Source organism: Chamaea fasciata, unplaced genomic scaffold, assembly GCF_029207755.1.
Source record: "Chamaea fasciata isolate MVZ Bird 193981 ecotype frontalis unplaced genomic scaffold, bChaFas1.0.hap1 SCAF_14, whole genome shotgun sequence".
Classification (NCBI taxonomy): Eukaryota; Metazoa; Chordata; class Aves; order Passeriformes; family Sylviidae; genus Chamaea; species Chamaea fasciata.
This window is the reverse complement of record NW_027094099.1, coordinates 10,076,048-10,096,537: the sequence shown is the minus strand read 5'-3', so window position 1 is coordinate 10,096,537 and position 20,490 is coordinate 10,076,048. Positions and strand designations below refer to the sequence as shown.

Sequence of the window (20,490 nt, the reverse complement as noted above, 5' to 3'; positions counted from 1 at the left end):
TTTACAAGGCTTTTGCAACTAACCTAGACTATTCATTGCCTGTGCCTAACCTGTGGCACACCCCAAAAGCCTCAACCCTCCAGTGGGATCTGCCTGGAGCAGCCACATCTCTGTTTCTGTGGTATGTCCCAAAATTTCTCCATGACATGGATCACGGTGAGGCTGAACTAGGGACCCTTAAACTGGAAAGTGTTCTGAGGTCTATCAGTTTGGAGGTGGAACTTCTGGTCATGCAGGGCATCTACTGATGCATGGAGAGAGCTTTTGTACCCCAGAGCTGCCTGACAGAACACTCGAGACGCCCTCACCTACACCTGTCAGTGCAGGGAGTGTGGAGAGTGTTCCTGCACTCGGGTCACCATCAGCGCCCAGGAACGGCTGTTCAAGCACCACTTGTGCAATTGGCAGCACTGATTTAGAATTCTCTTTCCAGGGGACAAATAGGAGTTAGACAGCTAAATCCACAGACAAAATGGATGCCTGCTGCTCCCATGGCAATTTCATTCTCAGGTTTAAATGTCAGAATTAGATTAATTTTTTTTATGTGAAAAGGAAAAATGAGTTTAAAAAATACCTCATTTAAGAAGAAAAACATTTCATGGTTAAAGGAATATTCTGTTTTACACGAGAATATCCATTTGTGGTGAAGCTTATAAATACTTAATGTCCCACAATCACCACACACTATGTGTTCTGTGAAGCACTTGAGTCCAAGCCAAATTATGGCACAGTGCACCTTAGAAAGTGATAAATATTATTTTTCTAGAGATGTTCAAAAGCCACAAGTGCAATCCATGTGTAAACATTTGCAAGGGAGCTTTAAACTCAGGATTTTGAGTTGACCAAAGAATAACTGCAAGAAGTTTAGAGAGGCTTTATTACACAACCTGTACTTCTCCAAACGTGGGGAATGAATGGGCTGTACAGTGGGGAGCTGCAGAAATCCTTGAATACTTGCTGTAAAAGGGATGCAAAGTTGCTGTGGGCTTCCAGACCTGGCCTGGGATTTGACCAAAGCCAGTCCATAGAATGTTCCTTTGACACATAGAGTTTTTATCTGGTCATCCTTACATACTGATAAAACTTTATGTAAGTATACAGTTAAAACTTTATGTAAGTATACAGTACTGCCACTGGAGGTAGAGGAGGGGAAGTTGGACTTAAGGCTAAACCAGTATGTACAGAGCACTTTTAGATCCTTAAACATGAGACACGGTGTCAGTACAAAACAGTATTTGTAACGATCCCTGGGCATGAAAAGATCCCCTAAATGTTATGGTTTGTTCTTCATGTTGAACAAAGAAATTCAACGACACTCTGAAATTCTCTGCAGAGGTTACTTATTTGACAGTGTGTTTTCTCTCTCACATGAAGAAGACAGGCATTGACATTCAAATAGAGTGGGAAAGTAGAGGGGAAGTAAGAAAAATGTTTTCTTCAAACAGCCTCTGGTGTTCCAAAGCCAACATAACGTGTAATTTGTATAGTGTGTAACAAACCCAGCAGATTTAGAGTCTTTCTATGTCTGTCTTGTTTCTTCTGCTTAAGTTTTACAGAAATGTTACTTAATTTCATATTGTACATGCAAAAAGTCTTTCAGCGTAATCCTTTTTAATTGGTCTTATCAAATGAAATCACAGTCATGCAAGTTTAAGAGATTCTGTTCAGCAAACATCTGCAAATGGTATTCAGAGCTACAGTATAAAATTTCCTTTGAGTTTCTTCTATGGCTTTTATGTCTAAATTTTTCATCTAGACTTTGTTTTTTGAAAAAAATCAAGATAACCAATATAAACAACTCAATTTTGCAGAACGGTAGAATTTTGTTTTATAAACCAGGTATAAGGAGTATAAACATCTGTAAGTTAATAGTCTTGCATTGCTTCATGAAGGGGGGAGTGCAGGGACAGTGTAAGATTTACAACCTTGCAGTTTCCCAGGAAAATGCTGCAGAGTGCATGTACATGGTTCATATATTCCTCATGTACAGACAGTACAAAGTTATCAAAACTCTTTCTATGGAGATAAAGAGCTGGCTTAAGATATCTTATTCCATCCTGGTATCCTCTGGCAGTGTAATTAGACAATAAGATAGTCTCATACTGTCTGATACCAGTGGGGTGCAGAACAGGTTACAGATTCAGGACCTGGTCCTTGGTCAAAATATAAAATTTACAATGACTCCAGATTATTTGTCAGTATAGATAGATACGTTAAAGATCTGTATAAATCCAATGTACACATTCCTGAAAGCAGTCTTGAGAAGGACTAACAAGGATGCAATTTGGTTCCAAAAGAATACAGGTATTAATGCTACAAAATGGAAACAAGGAAGAAGGATTCTGTGTAGTTCTTACAGAAAGATTCTGATCTCAGTTGGAAACCTGTTATGAAAACAAAGGAATTATTTCACAAATTCTCTATTATTCGATATTATTAGCAACACTACTATATGCATCCAGGATACATTTCATGTGTGACAATGCTCATGACTGTGTGGTATAATCCTAAACATGGGAAATACTTTAGATAGTAAATTGTTCAACTCCACTAACATCTTCCCAAAAGAAATAGTGAAAGTGACAGGAACTTTCTCAGGAAAGACCAAGATGACTTGCTGCCCAGTGCCTGTTTTAGGAAGTGATCATGTAAGTGATCAGTTAAGAACAGAAGCACAAGCCCATCTGTGCTGGTCCTAAACACCAGTTAAATGATCTGCTATTTTCATCATTTAGAAACAGTTCAATCAAAATCAAAGTCTGCTGTATTTTAAGTTAAAAGTTAGAATGAAAATATCAATTGATGATGGTATCAATTCTTTCACTTCCCAACCAAGATTCCAGCCAAGTATTCTGGCAAGACTTCCACTTGCACTACTTATTAATGCATAAAATTTTTATATAATACAAACATTGTACAGTAAACCCCACCATTTCTTATACGCTCACCATCTTGCATGTTTTGACGAAGGATCTGAGAGTGGAGCTCCTCCAGGCTAATTCCCAGGCATTTACAAATTTCCTCTGCGCTGTAAGGCTCAGGATGTAATACCTCCTCGACAATGGTCAGCATTTCCTCTAGGCTAACTCCTAGCTTGGTTTGCACATCATGGAGTCTCAACATTTTTCTCCACTCCAAGCCTTTTGACTTTGAGAGCAGCTAAAATTATAAGAAAACAGAAAATATTGTGCTTTCCTCTTTAAAACTATTAGCTGTCCGTAAGTATCTTTAAGGCCCATTTTCTCTTTTCACTTCTTAATTGAGAACCATGAGAACTTACTCGCTATCAGTGCAGAGCAGTCAATACTTACATTTATTATTAAAGGTCTGTGAATGACAGATATTCTTCCCTCAAATCAGACGCTGTCTGTAAAAGCCCTACTGGCATTGTTTGTGTGATATCATATCAGTGATTTATCCTCTTCCATGGACTTTGTTATTTCAGGCACTTACTAACTTTTTACAATCCCACCTGGACAACTGTTTATACAAGTGCTATGATGTTGTAACACTAAAAGTCCTTAAAAAGTCTATTTCCATACTATTAATATTTGCTCTAACATTTCAGTTTGACATTTCCAATACACTCCTGGAATTTTCTGATGAACATTTGAGGTTGTTATTACAACCTTTTCTCATAATAGCCTTAAAAATATGAAAGTGGTCCTAAGATTTGTGGGGAGAATAACAGTAACCTTTCTCAATTCCTGGAGTTTTATGTAAAATTTAAGTACGTTCTTTAACATTCAATTTAAAGGAACTTTTGAGCCTCTACAGGAACAGTACAGTGTTGGTCTGAATCTGTTCCATTCCTATATGGTTGCTGTGATATTCAGTAGTTATAGATGGATCTGCTTTCCCCACACCTGGCAATGATACCATGCTTTGTGTATCTTTGTGATGTTTTGGCACTTGACAGTTGTTACTTCAACACACCAGAATCCTGAAGGGCAGAATGTCCAACAGGCTTTTCTCTGGAAGGCTGAAATCTGTGTTGACGCTCCTGTGTGTCTAGTGAAAGTGGTAAAGCAGCTTTCCTCATAAGGTGAAATATTTTGATGTCATGAATTATAGAAGAATAGTTAGTGCTCAGTGACATACCACCTGTAATTTCAACAGATTACAAAGTAAAACAAAGATTTGCAGGTACACACCAAAGTCATTTCACTGTGTTCAAAGGCACATGGCCTATCTCCAGTGCTGCACTATTTAAATTGAGTTTAAAACTTCTAGATCAAGCTGTATGTCTGTAAAGAGTTTAAACCTGTACAGAAAGACCAGGGAATGAAATCCTTTTTCTACACAAATCAGCATTCAAACATTTTATCCATAAGGCCAAGATTTCACCCAGCGTGTTTTATTCTTTTCAATAAGCTCAGGTTTGGACTGAGATTGATTTGAAATAATTCATCTTGATTCAGCTAAGCCATTTAATTTTCTGGGTTAAAAAGTCATGGGATTTACATCCATGTCTGGAAAGTAGTTGCTTTATTTTGTGCAAAGTTACGGCATGAAATTTAAGCAGATCTTCTGCCCAACTATCTGGTGTAGATTCTCACTCTCCCCCAACAGTGCTTTTTTTGCAGGGGCTCTTCCAGTTTTGCTTTATTGCAATATCTAAAAATTAACTACTTTTGGTGCCATCTAGTGACTTGCTGAGATTTATGTGAGGCTCAGGAGAGCAAAACAAACAAAATCCTAATCATGTAACACTGTTGCCATTTAAAACACAATTTTGTATGTTCAGTGATAGAGAAAGAAGCAGAACTGTTTAGAGCCTAATGCAGAAATCAGCATGAGAGAATTTTTTCTGTAAAAGACTGGTGAAGTCACTTCTGGCCTCCTTTTCAAAGGCTCTGAGTACCTAGAACTCCACAGGCTTTATGTGATTTGTATTTTAGCTTGCTTATTGATAAGCTAGAATAAAAATTACTGCTTCATTTTACTTAAATATGTTGTATGTTGGTGCATATAGCTCTTCTTCAAGGTGCTAAATGAATGGAAACTATTTTCCTCATGCTTTAATCCCAATATTCAGCATTCCCTGGACTTGATTATGAGAAGTTAAACAGAATTTACAAACAACAATATTCTATAAGGCAACAAAATATTTTCTACTTCCTTTTTAAATAAATAATCCCCTGCAGAAATATGCCACATGCATTGTCACATCTGTTCCCATTTCTGTACTTCAAGGAACATGCTGTATTTCAGGCAAGCCAACTACACTGGGGTCTTACAGGTCAAATGTTCCAAATGGAAACTGACCCTGTTGGGCCAGTGGGCATGGCTTTGCTGGAAAGGTCTATCCTGCTTATAGAAACGTTTTGATTCTAAGAGCACTGGGAAAAATGTTATGGGCAAACAGAAATGGTTTTTCAAAACAGTCTAGCTGCAGCAGCTCGAATTGTAATGGACATGGAACAGAAATGGGTAAAAGAATTCCATCTCTAATGTACAAAAACTAATCCAAATACTCTCACAGCTGGATATTTTCTTGATGATCTCTGACTAGATGGATTAAAGATCTGGACATCAGGCAGCTGGCTCTTAACTGCCAGGATATAGAATCTCTGGGCTTTATTGTTCTTTATTGTTCAACACAGGCACACTGGAGAACTGTAAGTAACTGAGAGGAGAACACACTTGGTAAATGCTGGGACGAATATAAATACAAGAAAGTCTGACTAGGAATAAGTCCAGGAATACTTTTATAGCAACATCACTCCCTTACACATAACATCTCTGTAATGCCATCTGAGCATCCGTGCCCAGGAGCTGATGGTGGCTGTGCAGACGCTGCTGAGGGAGAAGCAGGGAGAGCGCGATGTCCCCAGCCCGGCTCAGAGCAGTGAGGGACAGGTCAGTTCCCTGGGACTGCCAGTGCTCTGCAGAACGGAAACATCCTTAAACTCACTCTACAGAGTGCAGGAGAGCACTCAGGGCTGCTACAAGAACAGAGAAATGGAAAGATAAAGGTAAAAGAATGATTCTCTAGAGGGAAGGGAAAGAAATAGAATCTAAGATAATTTGCCAGGATGATCAAGAACTCGCTGTAGGACAGATATCAAAATGTTCTACACTAATGTTAGCAGGGATATGTTGTGTTGGTATCTTTACCTGCATAGTAAACCAGTATGAAATTCTAGAATTGCCTAAAGTAAAAAAGGGGGAAAAAGCCTATCCTAAGGCACTTACAATGACAATTTCTTTTAAAGCATTATTGCAAGGCTCAGCACGTTAGTTCATAGTTCCATTAGCTTAATGGTGCTTAAAAGACTTCCCTGTTTCCACTTACATACCTGCCCTCCTTCACCCCACTGTGACCTCTTCCTAAAGACAGTCTTTTCCTGGCTCAATGTATTTTTATAGTGTGTGCAGCTTTCCATCTGGGTAGCATATGTTTAAAAACAGACAGGTGTATGTTGTTAGCCTCCTTAAAATCAGGCATCTGCTAAAAGTACATTTTTAGAGATTGCATCATAGCTAACAGGAATGTAAAAGAAAAGATGTTTCCTTACTACCTTCAGTTTACTGTACAGGATCAATAATTTAAAGCAATTTAGAAAACTGTGATTCAATTCACGAAGTCTGGTATATTGAACAATAACTTCAAAACCTCTCAAATCAAACTCTACATCTACATACTCTTGCACATACAAAATCCAGAATTAAAGCAGAATTTACATTTCCCCTCTTCAGCTTCCATACATTTTAGAGATAATCTCAGACTGTAAGCTGGCAGTACACCTTAAATGTTGAGGTTTAGTTTAAGCCTGTTTTTAAACTTTACACTGACATACATGCTGCTATTTAGCATTTCTAATATTACTTCCAGGCCTTCAACTACTAGCTTGGATGTTCTCTAAATCCTAGAAAATACACATCTATTGCCATATACACATATAAACATGTGACCATACTGGCTGCTTTCCATTATTTGTCATTATTCAGCTTTAATTAGAAACAGCCTATCTTATTAACTGGGAATATTTTTTTTCTGCAAAACAGACTTATTTCCTCCACTGAAATATAATAAAAAATAAATTTAATAGAACTGAATCACATAATCTTCTATATAAGGACACAGTCCTTGCACTTCCATTAAGCTCAGCAGGAGTTCTGTTCCTGCAGATGGAAGTGTCTGGTTCTGGAAAGAAAAATTATACTAAGAGTAGCACCTAGCCAGGTGTTAAAGATACAACTGGTCAGAAGTGGAAAAAAGCACATATTTAGATGAAGGTTTCATTAGAGTTTGACATAAGCCATGCATTACCTTTGTAGCCAGCCGACACTCCATTACCCTAATATTGTAATGAGAAGTTGCTGCTTTATTCATTTCAACACAACTGTTAGCAATAACAAACGTTGCTCCACTTGGAAGTCTAACATCAGTTGCCCTCAGTGGACTGAACTCTATCAACTTGGCCTATTGAAAGAAAAATGAATGGTTAGTTTTAATTTACTACTAGCTAACAGTGCACTTAGTTCTATAAATCAAATGCAAATTTGCATGCTTTTTCTCTTGAAAATCCAGGGACAGTTAAGGAAAGAAAACTGACATGAAACAGCAAGAAAAGAGGTTTAACCTCATTGGTCAAGTTACACATACATTTCAAACCTTTCCCTGTAGCTGGGTTTTAAAATGTTTCCATTAAGTCTTTGGGTTTTTTCAGCATTTTACAGAACCCCACCTAACCTATTTTTCTTGCCTGTTTAAGACAACAGTTTCACTTTGATCTGCAGAGAAGTACCAGGCCTGGCTGAAGCTAATGTGCGTGCCACTAGAAACACGGGGCTTTGCATTCCCTGCCCCTTCATCAATGTCCATCTCCCCCTCTGCCTTCTGATTTTGCACTACAGCGAGATTAGTTCACTGAGGCACAGTATGGTACCCACATTTAGGACTGATTTCAGGCAGTGATCACGGTACGTACAGACAATCCAACCAAGAAACTAAATAAAACTATGTGTAAGAATGTAGTTACTGTTTCCTCCTTTCTGACATAAGAGACTCCTTGCCTTGCATATGCTCACACAAGCTGCGGAAGATGTTCCCAACATTTGTGACCTTTTCATGGAATAAGTTAGGCATCCATTAATTAAATAATTCAGGATGTAATGTAATCAAGAGATTAAATTCACATCTGGTTTTTCACTGGGATAAGTTGGAAATCATGTGCCCTGCTTTGGCTTTGTAGAATAGACTGTAACTGTGCAAGCAGGGACATCTTATGGGTTTTGGCATTGTTCACCCCCAGAGAGTCCCTTGAGCAGCCAGAGTGCTAAATAAACAACGACAAATCCTCTTGTACATTATGTACAGCATGTGGGTTACTCCCTGCCACTGAGATTCTGGACCTCATCACAGAATTACTATCAAGACAGACAGACTTGCTTATATTTAAATATACCCTTTAAGATCTGCTACATCAGACCAGAATGTACCACTAAGCTGGTCTAGTGTCCTGATTCTGACAGTAGCCATAAATGGCTATTTAGGGGAAATATAAAAATAGAACATATACAAAGCAATCTTTTCTTGGGGTATATTTTTCCAGATTCCCATAAGCAAAGATTACAATGGTTATACTTACACTGGAAGAAACATCTATTATATTAAATAGCTACATATAGTTTAACACTCTATTAGTGTATCCACAAAGGTCTTTTCTGAATCCTTTTAAAACTTCTTCCTTCCACAATGTATGGTATTTCTCAATTTAACAATGAATGTTTTGGGAAAAAACCCAAGCTTCCTTGTTTGTTTTTTACAAGCTGCTTGCTAATGTCATTGTGTTTCTATTAGTTCTTCAGTTATGAAAAACATTGAATCCTCCATTTACCTTCTCTTTACTTTTTTAGGGAATTTACAAACTTCAAAGTATCACACTCAAAGTTTTTTTTTTCCAGGCTGAAAAGTTTGAAATTATTCAGTCACTGCTCATATTAAAAAAACTTGCTTTGATAAACCTCACTTTCCTTTACTGTACTTGTTTTTTTTTTTTTTTTTAAGATGGAATGCTAGAGCTGCATTCAGCTGCAAGTACACTGAAGCAAAGATGTTTTCTGGTTTGTACACCAGTTCTTTTCTCATCCGTTCTAACATTTTCTTTGTCTTCTTGGTCGCCACTGCTATATATCAGAAAAGCTTCCACTTACATAATCATCTCTGTGTATGGCAGGAAAATATGCTGCTTCCTTCTTTCATTATTCACGTAGCTGTGTTTTTACAACTAATAGCATAAACATGAAGGAAAGGTGGAGAGTAGGTACAGGTGATGTGAAATTGAAAATACATGTCTCATGATGGCATTAAATGGTGTAATTCTAGGAAATAGGTTTTTTCTGTGTAAGCTCATCCAAGACATGTCATTAAGGAACAAAAGCTGTACAGATATAATGCCTCAACCATAAGGAAAGCAAAAGTTGTTATGAAACACTACATTAATTCCAGTAAAAGTATTTTATGAGTCTGAGGTTTGAACAGTTGCAGTCCTGTGCAGCTTCTGGGACAGCAGATGAACCTCACTGTAAATTCCACTGCAAGCACTCATGCATAACTTGTCAGGTCCTGTTTATCACAGCTAGTTCACCTTCTGTCACCACGTTTAAGACTGCTAAATGCCTTCTACATCAAAATCCAGCCACGGAATTGTCTGGAATTAGCAAAACTGGTGGAAAAAAAAAAGTCTCCATTGTCTTTGTAACTGAACCTGGCAAAACTTCCTAGAACTGTTTGGTTATAAGAAGTTTCAAGAAAGCATTTTTGTAATAATTATCCCATTTGCACTGAATACAAAGCATGCCGACCATTCAGATTTCATTATATGGGAAACATTCTAAGTTCAGCATGGATTAACCAAACAGTGGAACCTGGTGCTCTTCTAGAGTACATCTTTTCCCACATCTTTTCCTTCCTCCTTGCCATTTCTGATTTTCCTCATCACATTTACTCAAACTTGTCATACTCGATTGTACTCAAGTTTATGAGCTTAATTCCTGATTCATTTGTATACCAATGGTGCTTATACTGCTTACCAAGGTATTCCAGTTTCTTATCTTGTTTCCCTTCTAGATAGCAATGAAGGTATTTTTTCCTTATATAAATTAATATTACATTGTTAGTTTAGATTACAAAAGTACACATACAGTTCCTTCTTCTGCCAGAAAAGAGATCGACTGGTCCATTCCTCCACCTTCTGTGCCAATATAACGTTCACTCTTTGTGCAAATTTCTGCAAGTTCCACCTGAAAAAATATTAACATGTGAACCTTCAGCCACAGTTAAGGATGATACTTTTATTCTGTTTACGTATTAATTAGTAATAAAACAAAGGAAACAATGTCAGAGTTCTGAAACTATTATCTCTTACATGTCATAACATAAGCAAATAGCATAAGCTGCTATCAACCAGGATGCCACACAGCCCCTTTCCTCTTTTGTTCTGAAACAAAAAAGAACCAACTACTCAGCCTCACAGAGGACCCACCATAGCCAAATGATTTTCAGAGTATCCCTGTTTGGACACTTAACTCTGGCAGCTGTCCTCCTCCCACCTTCCTTGTGCACTTCAAATCCTTCCATCCCAATAGCCAATGTTTTGTTGATGTCTTTAGACAAATCCATCTATACACGAATCTCAGCTTAGCAAAAAATTGCAAGTTATTACTCCATATTGTTTTAATGTACTGACTCCATAATCAGAAATTACTCCAAAACTGTTTGTCACTGCAGATATTCAAGTCAGTGATGCTTATCATGTCTCCTTGAGATACCGTACTCTGTTTATCTGAACTAATTCGTAACTATATGTGATGTGCATTCCTTTGTGACATTTTAGGCGTATCTTTGTGCATTCTAATACCTGCAGGTCAGAGGATACTATGGGAGGGTGGAATATTAATGTCATAACTGTCAAAAATAATAATTAACAGTAAAGCTTTCAGCTATCAGGCCAAGTGAAAACAAAACACAAGAGAAACTTTGGAAAATGGTCAAAGAACACAGACTAGTCAAAAAGAAGTGGGTCAAAAGGAAAGTATTTGCGTCCACCTATTTATTACAACCCCTACCAGTTTGTTTTTCTGCGCACAAGGTAACCACAGGGAAGATGGGAAAAGAACTTTAGACAAGCCACAGGCCGTTTTCCAGTCCAGTGGCAAAGTCAGATTCAGATTCCACGGTAAGGATGTAGCATTACAGGACTGAAACAAGCTAAGCAGCAAGACAGGGACACTAGCCAGCACACAGCTGTAAAAGGCAGCAGATAGAGGCAGTAAATCACGATGCTGAGAGAGGTATGTGCAGGGTGCCTGCCTGCTTGCTTGCTCAAGTCCTGTAATGGCCCCACTGACACAGCTGTAAAATTGGTGCTTAGATGAATGTAATCAGGCTGAACTGGTTGCTAATGCACAAACAACCAATTTAGTCAGCTCACAATGCAGTTGTGGCCAATAAGCCTTAGGCTGATAAGCAGAAGATATCAGAAAACATTAACAAAGTTACTGTAAAACTATGCAGAGTGGATCTCTTTGAATCAAACGAGGTATAAAACCTCTTATGAGAACAAGACCATTAATGAGAGAACATTGAAAGTACAATCAGTAAAAATATTCTCCTTTTCGGCACTGCCTTTCCTTTGTGTATTTTGAAGATAAGTTGAAATAATATTTCTTTTCTTTTTCTTGAGAAACTATAGAAACTTCATGCATTTTGGTCCTCTTTCTTTCTAACAAAAACCTTTCCCCAGGTTCATGAAAATTCATTTTTCCTCCCTGTCCCATGTCCACTCAAGTCCATTTCCAGTTTGAACCTCACATCTCTTCATCCCATTGATGGAAGTTTAACATTTGATTACTGTATCTCCTTGCTCCACTATGAGCTGAAAATAACTCTGAATGAAATGCTAAAGAATGTAATGAGGTTTTTTCCCATTTAATGCTAAAATACTCAGCAACAGCTCCACAGAAACTAACAAACCTCCACACACAGCAGTCTCTACATGCTCATTCTTTTCCACATATGAAGTTGTGCCTATTTACAAAGAACTATTGCTGTGATGTGGGAATGGCTGCATGTTTCAGCCAGTTCTGCTGAACCTGCCTTTTGTCCCTTTGAGAACACAGCAATACCACATCCCTACCTTATGTTGTCACTGGCAGGAGCTTTTGGACTGGAGCTTCTGAGTATAACTCACTGCATGAGAAGACCATGCTGGCAGATGGGCCACGTGCACTAAAATAGGAGCTGTGGCTGTGCAAACCTGGCCTGAAGCTCCTGAGGTGCTCAAAACGTAAATTCCTTTCTTGGGCACAGCTGCCTGAGGTATTATTTCATCTGCAACTGCCAGATAAAGCTTGGCAAAGTCAGAAGTTAGGCATTTCACTCTTCACTTGGTCTGGCTTGGTCTCTATCTTCACATACACATCAGCTACCACTTGATTGCCTAAATTGTTTAGACTTTATGAGCCTAGGCTTATTAAATAAGTATCAGGAGAAGTCTTGCAGAGGAGAAATGGTAACAATTAGGACAATACCACTCCCCTGTCCCTTTACAAGGTCTGGTGAACTGTGCCTGGTTGAGCGCTGGGCCTCGCTTGATCCCGGCTCTCCAGCTGTCCAGCTGCGTATGCCAGGCAAGCAGCGCTGCTCCAGCTTGAGCAACTTCTGTTTTGAAACTTAGCAAGGATTGGCAGGACCACCAAGTAGTAACTGGCAAGGGTTGCAAGAACTCTCTCCACAAGACAGCCCAAGGCATCCCTGAAATATTATTTGGTTTCTAATTTAAACGGGCCCTTGCTGACACAGGCCGGCCTTTAATACTAGGATGAGAAGCATGTGAATGGAGAGGAAATTGTCATCTGTATAGAGAGCAGTTTCTACTTACTATTGAGACAAATGGGCAAATGTTTGCCTTTTTGCTAAAACGAGTGAAAGCGCAAAGTTTCATTGGAAACTAATGTGAAGACTAAACTGGAGAGCCTTGTGTACATATTTGATACTTGGAAAAGGATGGTCATACAACTGAAACTGTGAACTGAATTTCAGGAGGTCTGGGTTCAATTTCTAGCTTCACATCAAGTTTCTTGCAAGTCAGGGAAAGTCTCTTTAATTCATCATGGCTCCATTTCCTCAATAAAATGAGGAGCATCTTTCCCCTCTTTCTAATTAGTAATTGCTACTTGAGATTCTTGCATGATAATGCTATAAATATGTGTGACTTCATTACTAGAAAGTGAAAAAACCCACATTTTACTACACAAGTTCTTAGAGTTTAGGCTTCCACAGAAAATATCTCTAAGGAAAAATGTCTGTGAGAACCATGTAATTAAAGGAAATAGCTTTTGCCTATCTCAGAGCAATGTCTTGTTTCCATTCAACTTGCAACACACAGAAGCTCTTCAGGGCAGGGACTGTTCATCTGCTATTTATATCTCTTCAGTGTATGTCTGACCTGTAAAAATACAGAACTTCTTGGATCCCAGATTTCACTGCAGAATTTGGCAACATCTCAAATGTCTGTCTGAACAATACCTGGGCACAGAATGCCTTCCTTCTGGATGCACTGCAGTTCCTGCAGAGAAGTAACTCAGAGCGTTCTCACAGCCACATTCAGGGGGACTGCACCCCAGGCTGCACCACAGCATCACCTGCCAGGCTGGTAGGTTAGAGGGGGCCTGACACTCCTTGGTAGACTTCCACATACAATTACGTGTGTAAAATAAACAATGTTAACACTGCTGACTTCTGCAGAAGTCCTAGAACAGGCTTTCTCACTGAACTCGGTGAAGGCAGATATTTGTTCCTCATGAAGCACCATGACAAATACAGAGAATGAATAAACGCCATCTGCACACAGACTCCACTTGCATCCCACACATTCTGATTCATATGAGAGATCACTTTGAGCCGGCCACAAAACAGAGCTAGTTCTAAGCACCCAAGGCTCATTAGCATGCTTTTCCATCCCTAAAGCAGTATTTCAAAAATACTAGTAAATCACAACTTAAATCTTCACAGAATTTTACATAGTTTACTTTAAAAGCATTCCTATAAGGCTGCTGTTATCTTCAACTCAGAGACAGCACAGATACTTACATGATTTGTTCAAAGTCATGTGAATCAGTCACAAAGCTGAAATGAGAATTCAAAAACCTCCCTATTTCCAGCATTGTGGCTTATTCTGTAAAGAATATAGTCTCAGGGAAACGGTTGCAGGGTAGATTTAAAATCTTATTCATTTGATGGTAATGAAAAGTGGAACAGAAAGATACTAAAATCATAGTTAAAATGGGTCTGGATAATAGCATTATGATTCTACAAAAACCTATTTAGATACATTAAAAATTTTCTTAGCTCACCTATTGAGAGGTCTACATATGTTACTGCCCTCTGAATTTCCGTATTATTGTTTCAGGAAGTTGCTCCAACAGGACTAACTAGACCAGGTGAACTATAACTATCATGCAGATGGTAAATCCTAAGCTGTCATCTACCCTTCTAAACAAGCAAAGGGATGTATTTAACATAGTAATTCAAAAATCTCAAACATCAGGATATATTTCCTTTGATCTCACCCCCCTGCAAAAAAACCCCAAAGAACCAAACAACCCAGCCAAGAAGGAAAGTGCATATAATCACAGAATCCCAGAATATCCTGATGTGGAAGGAACCCCCAAGGATCTTCAAGTCCCTCTCCTGGCCCTGCCCAAGACAAGCCCCAGAACCCCACCATATGCCTGAGCATGTGCCTGCAAGTAAGGGATTGTCAGCTAGATAAAATTCATTAAAAGATTTGAGTCAGGATAAAAATATAGAATATAGGAAGATAAAAGCAGCCTCTCTGGATCAAACCTACTACACTTCTAGTCCTGCATCTTGTAACTGAAAGTGGACTTTTAGTATGGACCAGAGGCCAAGTAAAGATCTTATTTCCCCAAGACTTTATATTTTGATAGGGAGTTCCCTAGGCTGAATGTCAGTTCTGCACCCTTAGTTACCAACAACAGATTTTTTATATGTGAATTTGTCCAGACTCCCTTTTAACTCATGCATAATTTTAACATCCAGGAACAAGGACTTCTACACCTTGTCCAGTGAAGAACTGTCTCCTTTTGTTGATTATTAATGTGCACCTGACTAGCTTTATTTCTTACCTGCTGGCTCGAAACACTTGAGGGGGCAACAAACAAATGATTCCAATCCACTCCATCAATTACATTCATCATTTGGTGGATCTCTGACCCTTCCCCCTTTAAGGGATTTTTTCCAGAGTCCTAATACACTGGTGGTCATTCTGTACTTTTAATTTTCCATGGGGCTTTTTCCTAAATCTTTTTCAGTTTAACTATCTTGATTGGTAAGAAAGGAGAAAGGCAGACTTACAGCTTTTCTTAGACACCTTAGAGAAAATGTCACTGTACCAATTACAATTTTAATGTGTCAAATGAGCCACATAAAATGTGTGTTAATTAGTGTTAACTTAAGCACATTGTAATGCAACCTCAAGCAGTACAGCACTATTATTCCACATGTGTACTGGAGTCATCAGGAGCGATTCTGTGACCTCATCTGCCCCTCCTGTGCAAAGTCCCTTTGTTTAAACCTGGCAGTGACATAGCTGAAGCAAACTGTTCCCTTCTGCTGACTGTAGTGAGGTCAGTGAGTGGGGTAGCTGGGATGGAAACTGAAAATACCTGAAGTTATTCTAGCAATACCCCGAGCTGCTTCACACACTGGCTCTGTTCATCCTCTGAACACGGAGGAGGGATGAGTGTAATGTGACAGCAGCAGTAGCTGGCAGGTGAGTAAAGCCTTGAAGTCTCCCTGGTGATCTGTCAAGAAACACTAAATATTGCAGGTTTTGAATGCCAGACCAAATATCATCCACACAAACACATCTTTTATAGCTGCTGGCAAGTACACATGCCAGGTTGGCTGTGCTTCCATGGGAGATGTTTAGAATCAGTGAGTTTCATGATATATTAACATTAGGGGTTTTGCTGTTTATCCAACAAAAAAAAGATAAAAACACAATAAATTAGAATATCCATAATTAAAACAATATAAAGCCACATCACCAGGAAAAGAATCTCAGTACATACAATTCACTAACAAACAATTACGCATTATAAATTTATGTAAATTAATCACCTAAGGAAGCTGCTCTTAGGTTTTAGACAATGTTAGCTGGAGCACTAGGAAATACCTAAAACTAGCAGTTTTCAAAATGTGTTTCTTAGCCTGTTCGTTTGCAAAGCCTAATTCTAAAGTCTGTCCAGAATGTATCCTACTGCAGACGGTAACACCCATTTGTCTAGCAGGCAACTGCTCCCCTGTGCAGACCTAGGCTAGCTTTTGATCTAAGACTCTACGAACTACCCCTGCTTTTTGTTTGAAACAATTTAGGGTTCTCCCTGATAAGAGGCAAGTCAATCTTGGGTTACAAAGAAAGAAATTACTGCCACTTAAATCTGTTTTATCTTTGAGTCACAAGATTTCCTATCCAGCATGCAGAAAGTCTAATCTGGGAAATCATACCAGTGGAGATATAATTTACTCTGACAAAGAAAGGTTGTGATTTTTAATTATTAGTGCCTTATGTGTAGTTACTCTAGATGGAGAGATTTCTTGTAATAAGAACTCATCAGTAGCTCTGCATCACGTTACCTTGTTTGGGATTTTTAATGGAAAAAGTGAGTTTTCAGTAAAACTATATTTTCACTAATATGTGCTTTTCTCTACTTATGTTTCAATATGAAACACCTCAAATTCAGGTTTAGATTTACAGCTGAGTCTTTTTGGTCTTTCAAGTCCAAGAACTGATAAATTATAACCCAGCCCATACAACTCACTTGATTCTCTGTTGCCCCATCATTTATTTTACTTTCTATCCATTTGATGTTAGTGATAATGAGATATGTAGAAAGGTATCTGGATATCCTAGAAATAATGAAAGTGAACAGATGATCACCTAATTATATATTTTAAAAAATCCTTAAAATAGAAACCTAAAGAATTATCTGAGTGAGGACAGATAAGGGTGTTTCACCTTTAGTCATTCTCTTGCTCACAAAGAGGCCAAGGGCCAACTGCTCTGATTTTCACTCATGCAATAATGGGTCTGGACAGCGTGTAAACTGCAACAGAATTTGTCCCTATATAACTGTCACTGTTAATATGTTCAAAACCAGTGATCAATCCCTTTCAATCTCACACAGCCCTTCAAAGAAGTAAACTTGTGTAAGAGTAAACCCCTTGAAAGAGTAAGACAATTAGTGAGTAGGAGACAGGCAAATATTTGTTAGTAAAACAGAATTAGTGTTGCTTAGTATTTTTTTGGAACAGCTCACCCTACATTACACAGAAACTTGATATACACAAATCCAGAATGACAGCAGCCAAAATAAAGCAATCTTCTCCATAAAATGATAGTATTAAATTACATCTGCCTCAGTGGTTTAATGTAGTTCATTTTGGCCCAAGTTAAATGTGCTAAATTTTCTATATACTACGGTACAGTAGTAATGGTAACTAATTTCTAAAATAAATTAAAAAAAAATCAAACCAGTTTTCTTCCTGTTTTAAATTTTATTGTTCATGAATGGAAGCTTCATGAAGAAAATGAATTTGTTAATATAAGTTATTTTAAGCATGGTCATTTTCAGTGCTTCAGAATTCTCTCCAGCAAGCAAATTTAGGTAACTGAAGCATTTAAATATCAATTCAGTCAAAAGTGCTGAGCATATATTTATTCCCTCTATGGAAATAGAGTAATGGTCCCTCAATGAACAATCCTTAACATTTTGGCAAGTCAGTCTGAAAAGTCAGACTCAGTCTGCTGCTTTCATTTACAACAAATAATGTTGGTAATTTAATGGCAAACATAGTGTAAATTTTCCATTAAATTCTAGATTTTCCATTCTAAGTTTGGTTCACAATACACAAGACTGAAAATGCAGAAGAAACATTTATGGATAGAGATGTGTGTTTTACAGTGAGAAGAAAACATTCTCCATCATATAACATATTTCAAATCTAGCTAGAATGTAATTTTTTTCCAATCTGTGCACATTTTATATATATTTATGTAGGTATAAAAATAACTTCTGAAATAAAAGGTGCTATGTCTCATTTAGTAAGGTTTAAAATGATGCCCAAATTTGTGAGGTTATTTTTACCACCAGGGATGCCTTTGTTTTTAATATCTCATCTTGACTAGGAATAGGTTGCTGAAAGTTACCATCTGTTTCCAGTTTGCACATAAAATCCCAATTAGCTGAACTTCATATATGTTTTGCAAGGTAATTATGCTTACTTTTTTTCCAGAATGGGAATGTATTTGTCAGATAGTATCTGGATGTCCTCATAAGCACAGCAATCTTGGCTTGACTTTGTCTGCCTCCTAACATGCTCAAATAGAAGGTTATCAATTTGGTTGATGAGAGATTATGGCCTTTGATTACCACTGCTCTGAAGCACTGTTTCCCCTTGATTACAAACACACAGTCAGGCTTAATAAGAACCCTGGTTTTCCAATTCCACGGGGAGAAAGGAACTTTGGCATTTCTCTGTATTAATAGTGCTTTAAAATACAGTATCTACGTGCCATTTCTTGTGTAAACAATTTGGTTTCTCATACGATTAGCCTGAGCATGCATCTATCAAAGATTTTTGATAGATCAATAAATTATAAAAAAAAATATTTTTAAAGAAAATAAAGTAAATTATAATCCAATCCTAAGGAGTATTATCAGCACAGGTTACTCATTTCAAAGTCACACTATCACTATGGATACTCACAGGTTTTCTTGCCAGACAGCTATGGATTGGGAGTAGTAAAGGGTTCAACTCAAGCACTTTCCTTACTTTATAGAGGCTTCAGAAACAAAGTAGAAAGGATTCTAGATAGCCTATCTATTCTCCCACTGAAACCAGTGACACTAGCAGGTATGTTAACTGTTGAAATACTGTTTAAAAATGTTTAACACCCACACTCAAATTCATCTGAGCCATAGTTTGGAAAAAGTGAAACCAAAGGACACTGTGCCATTAGAGATTAGATTTAGGTCCTTTATTTACTCTGTCTGACTTAGCTTTTTCTCAGTCTAGATAAAGCCAAATATGATTGCCCTTCCTATGCTCAACATTTCACATTAAATTAGATAAACCCTATTCACTTTTGATCTCTTCTTCCCAATAAGTATGCGCACAGCTACCCAGCCTTGAGTAACAAAAAAAAAATGTTATGGTGGCTGAACGGACCTTACTTTCACAAGATCTAACATTTGGACAACAACATTATCATCACATCTTTAAGTAAATCTCATTACTCAGTCCTAAGTGATTTTCTGTACTCATTAATTCCTACCACAAAACACAAAGCTGGGACAGTTTAGAGCATTATGATGTTTCCTTTACAAAAAATATCATATCCTGATGAAAAGTTATACAAATTATACTGAAATAAAAATCACTTTAAAATCAAGAACTGTTACTACTGAGCACTGCTGCTGTTTGAGTGATGCCACCACAGCCTTAGACTGGTATCCCGTTTGGAGGAGAAAAATGGATTCTTTTTAAAGATCACATTCTACATTTTTCATCTTGTTATTTGAATGCTATTGCACTGCTGCAACTGGTTAGCACTGCACATCTGGCTGAATTGTCTTCAACTGGTATTTTCCCTAACTATTGTGTATGTGTATGATGGGTTTTTTAAAAAAATATTGTATGCACACTGAAACAATGCCCTATTGCAGACTGCTACACACAATTAGTGAGAGCATGTTTTTTTCTGATTTTGTTTTCAATGTCAAAAAAGTGCTATTTTTAAAGTTAGCCACCATGAAATTCTAGCCATGCTTTTACAATGTTTTTTAATTTTGTGGGGTTTTGGCTCTTAATCTCATAGGCCTGAACCTCACACTGGAAGTGTTATCTCATAAAAGCTCTAAATTTCAACAACTTTGACTCTACAGCAACTATTTTAAACTTACATTTATCAGGAAAAAAGAGCATATAACTAAAATATTCTCATAAAAATAGCTTCACAGAAACAAAAGAGATAAATGTTCCATTCAGTAAAAGGTCATTTTTCCATAACTTTGGCTACAAAAGCCCTATGATTCAGACAAATTTGATTCCAAAGCCAAAAATTTCCTGTCTTCCAGCTACAATCCATCATATTAAGATTTTGCAAAGTCCGTCAGACTAGTGAGGGCCAATAAGCCAATCTTTTCTCATAAAATTACCATCATAACCAAATATTGTTACTTATAAATACTACAGTTTACAACTTTCACAACTATAAAGCATTTGAAAAAAAAAACATGGATGAGAGGGGTAAAGTTTTCTTATTTAAAATAAACAAACACATAAATATCCAGAGCCTTAAAAATGCAGTCCTGGTTTGCTTTCTAGTAGAAAGGATCTGGAAAGCCCCTACTTGTGCTCAGCTAAGAATTTCCCTGCCATGAGGGAGCTCC

At 37.7% G+C, this 20,490-nt stretch overlaps 1 protein-coding gene across 1 annotated transcript in view; it reads right to left on the bottom strand.

Annotated features, from left to right (window-relative positions):
- GALK2 (galactokinase 2) overlaps positions 1–20,490 on the bottom strand; it is a 46,132-nt gene that overhangs the window by 11,811 nt on the left and 13,831 nt on the right. Inside the window, exons 6-8 of the mRNA XM_066196423.1 lie at positions 10,153–10,251; positions 7,277–7,429; positions 2,949–3,159 (exon numbers count right to left, since the gene is read on the bottom strand). Coding sequence (XP_066052520.1) covers positions 2,949–3,159; positions 7,277–7,429; positions 10,153–10,251 — 463 coding nt within the window. The remainder of the gene's footprint in view (positions 1–2,948; positions 3,160–7,276; positions 7,430–10,152; positions 10,252–20,490) is intronic.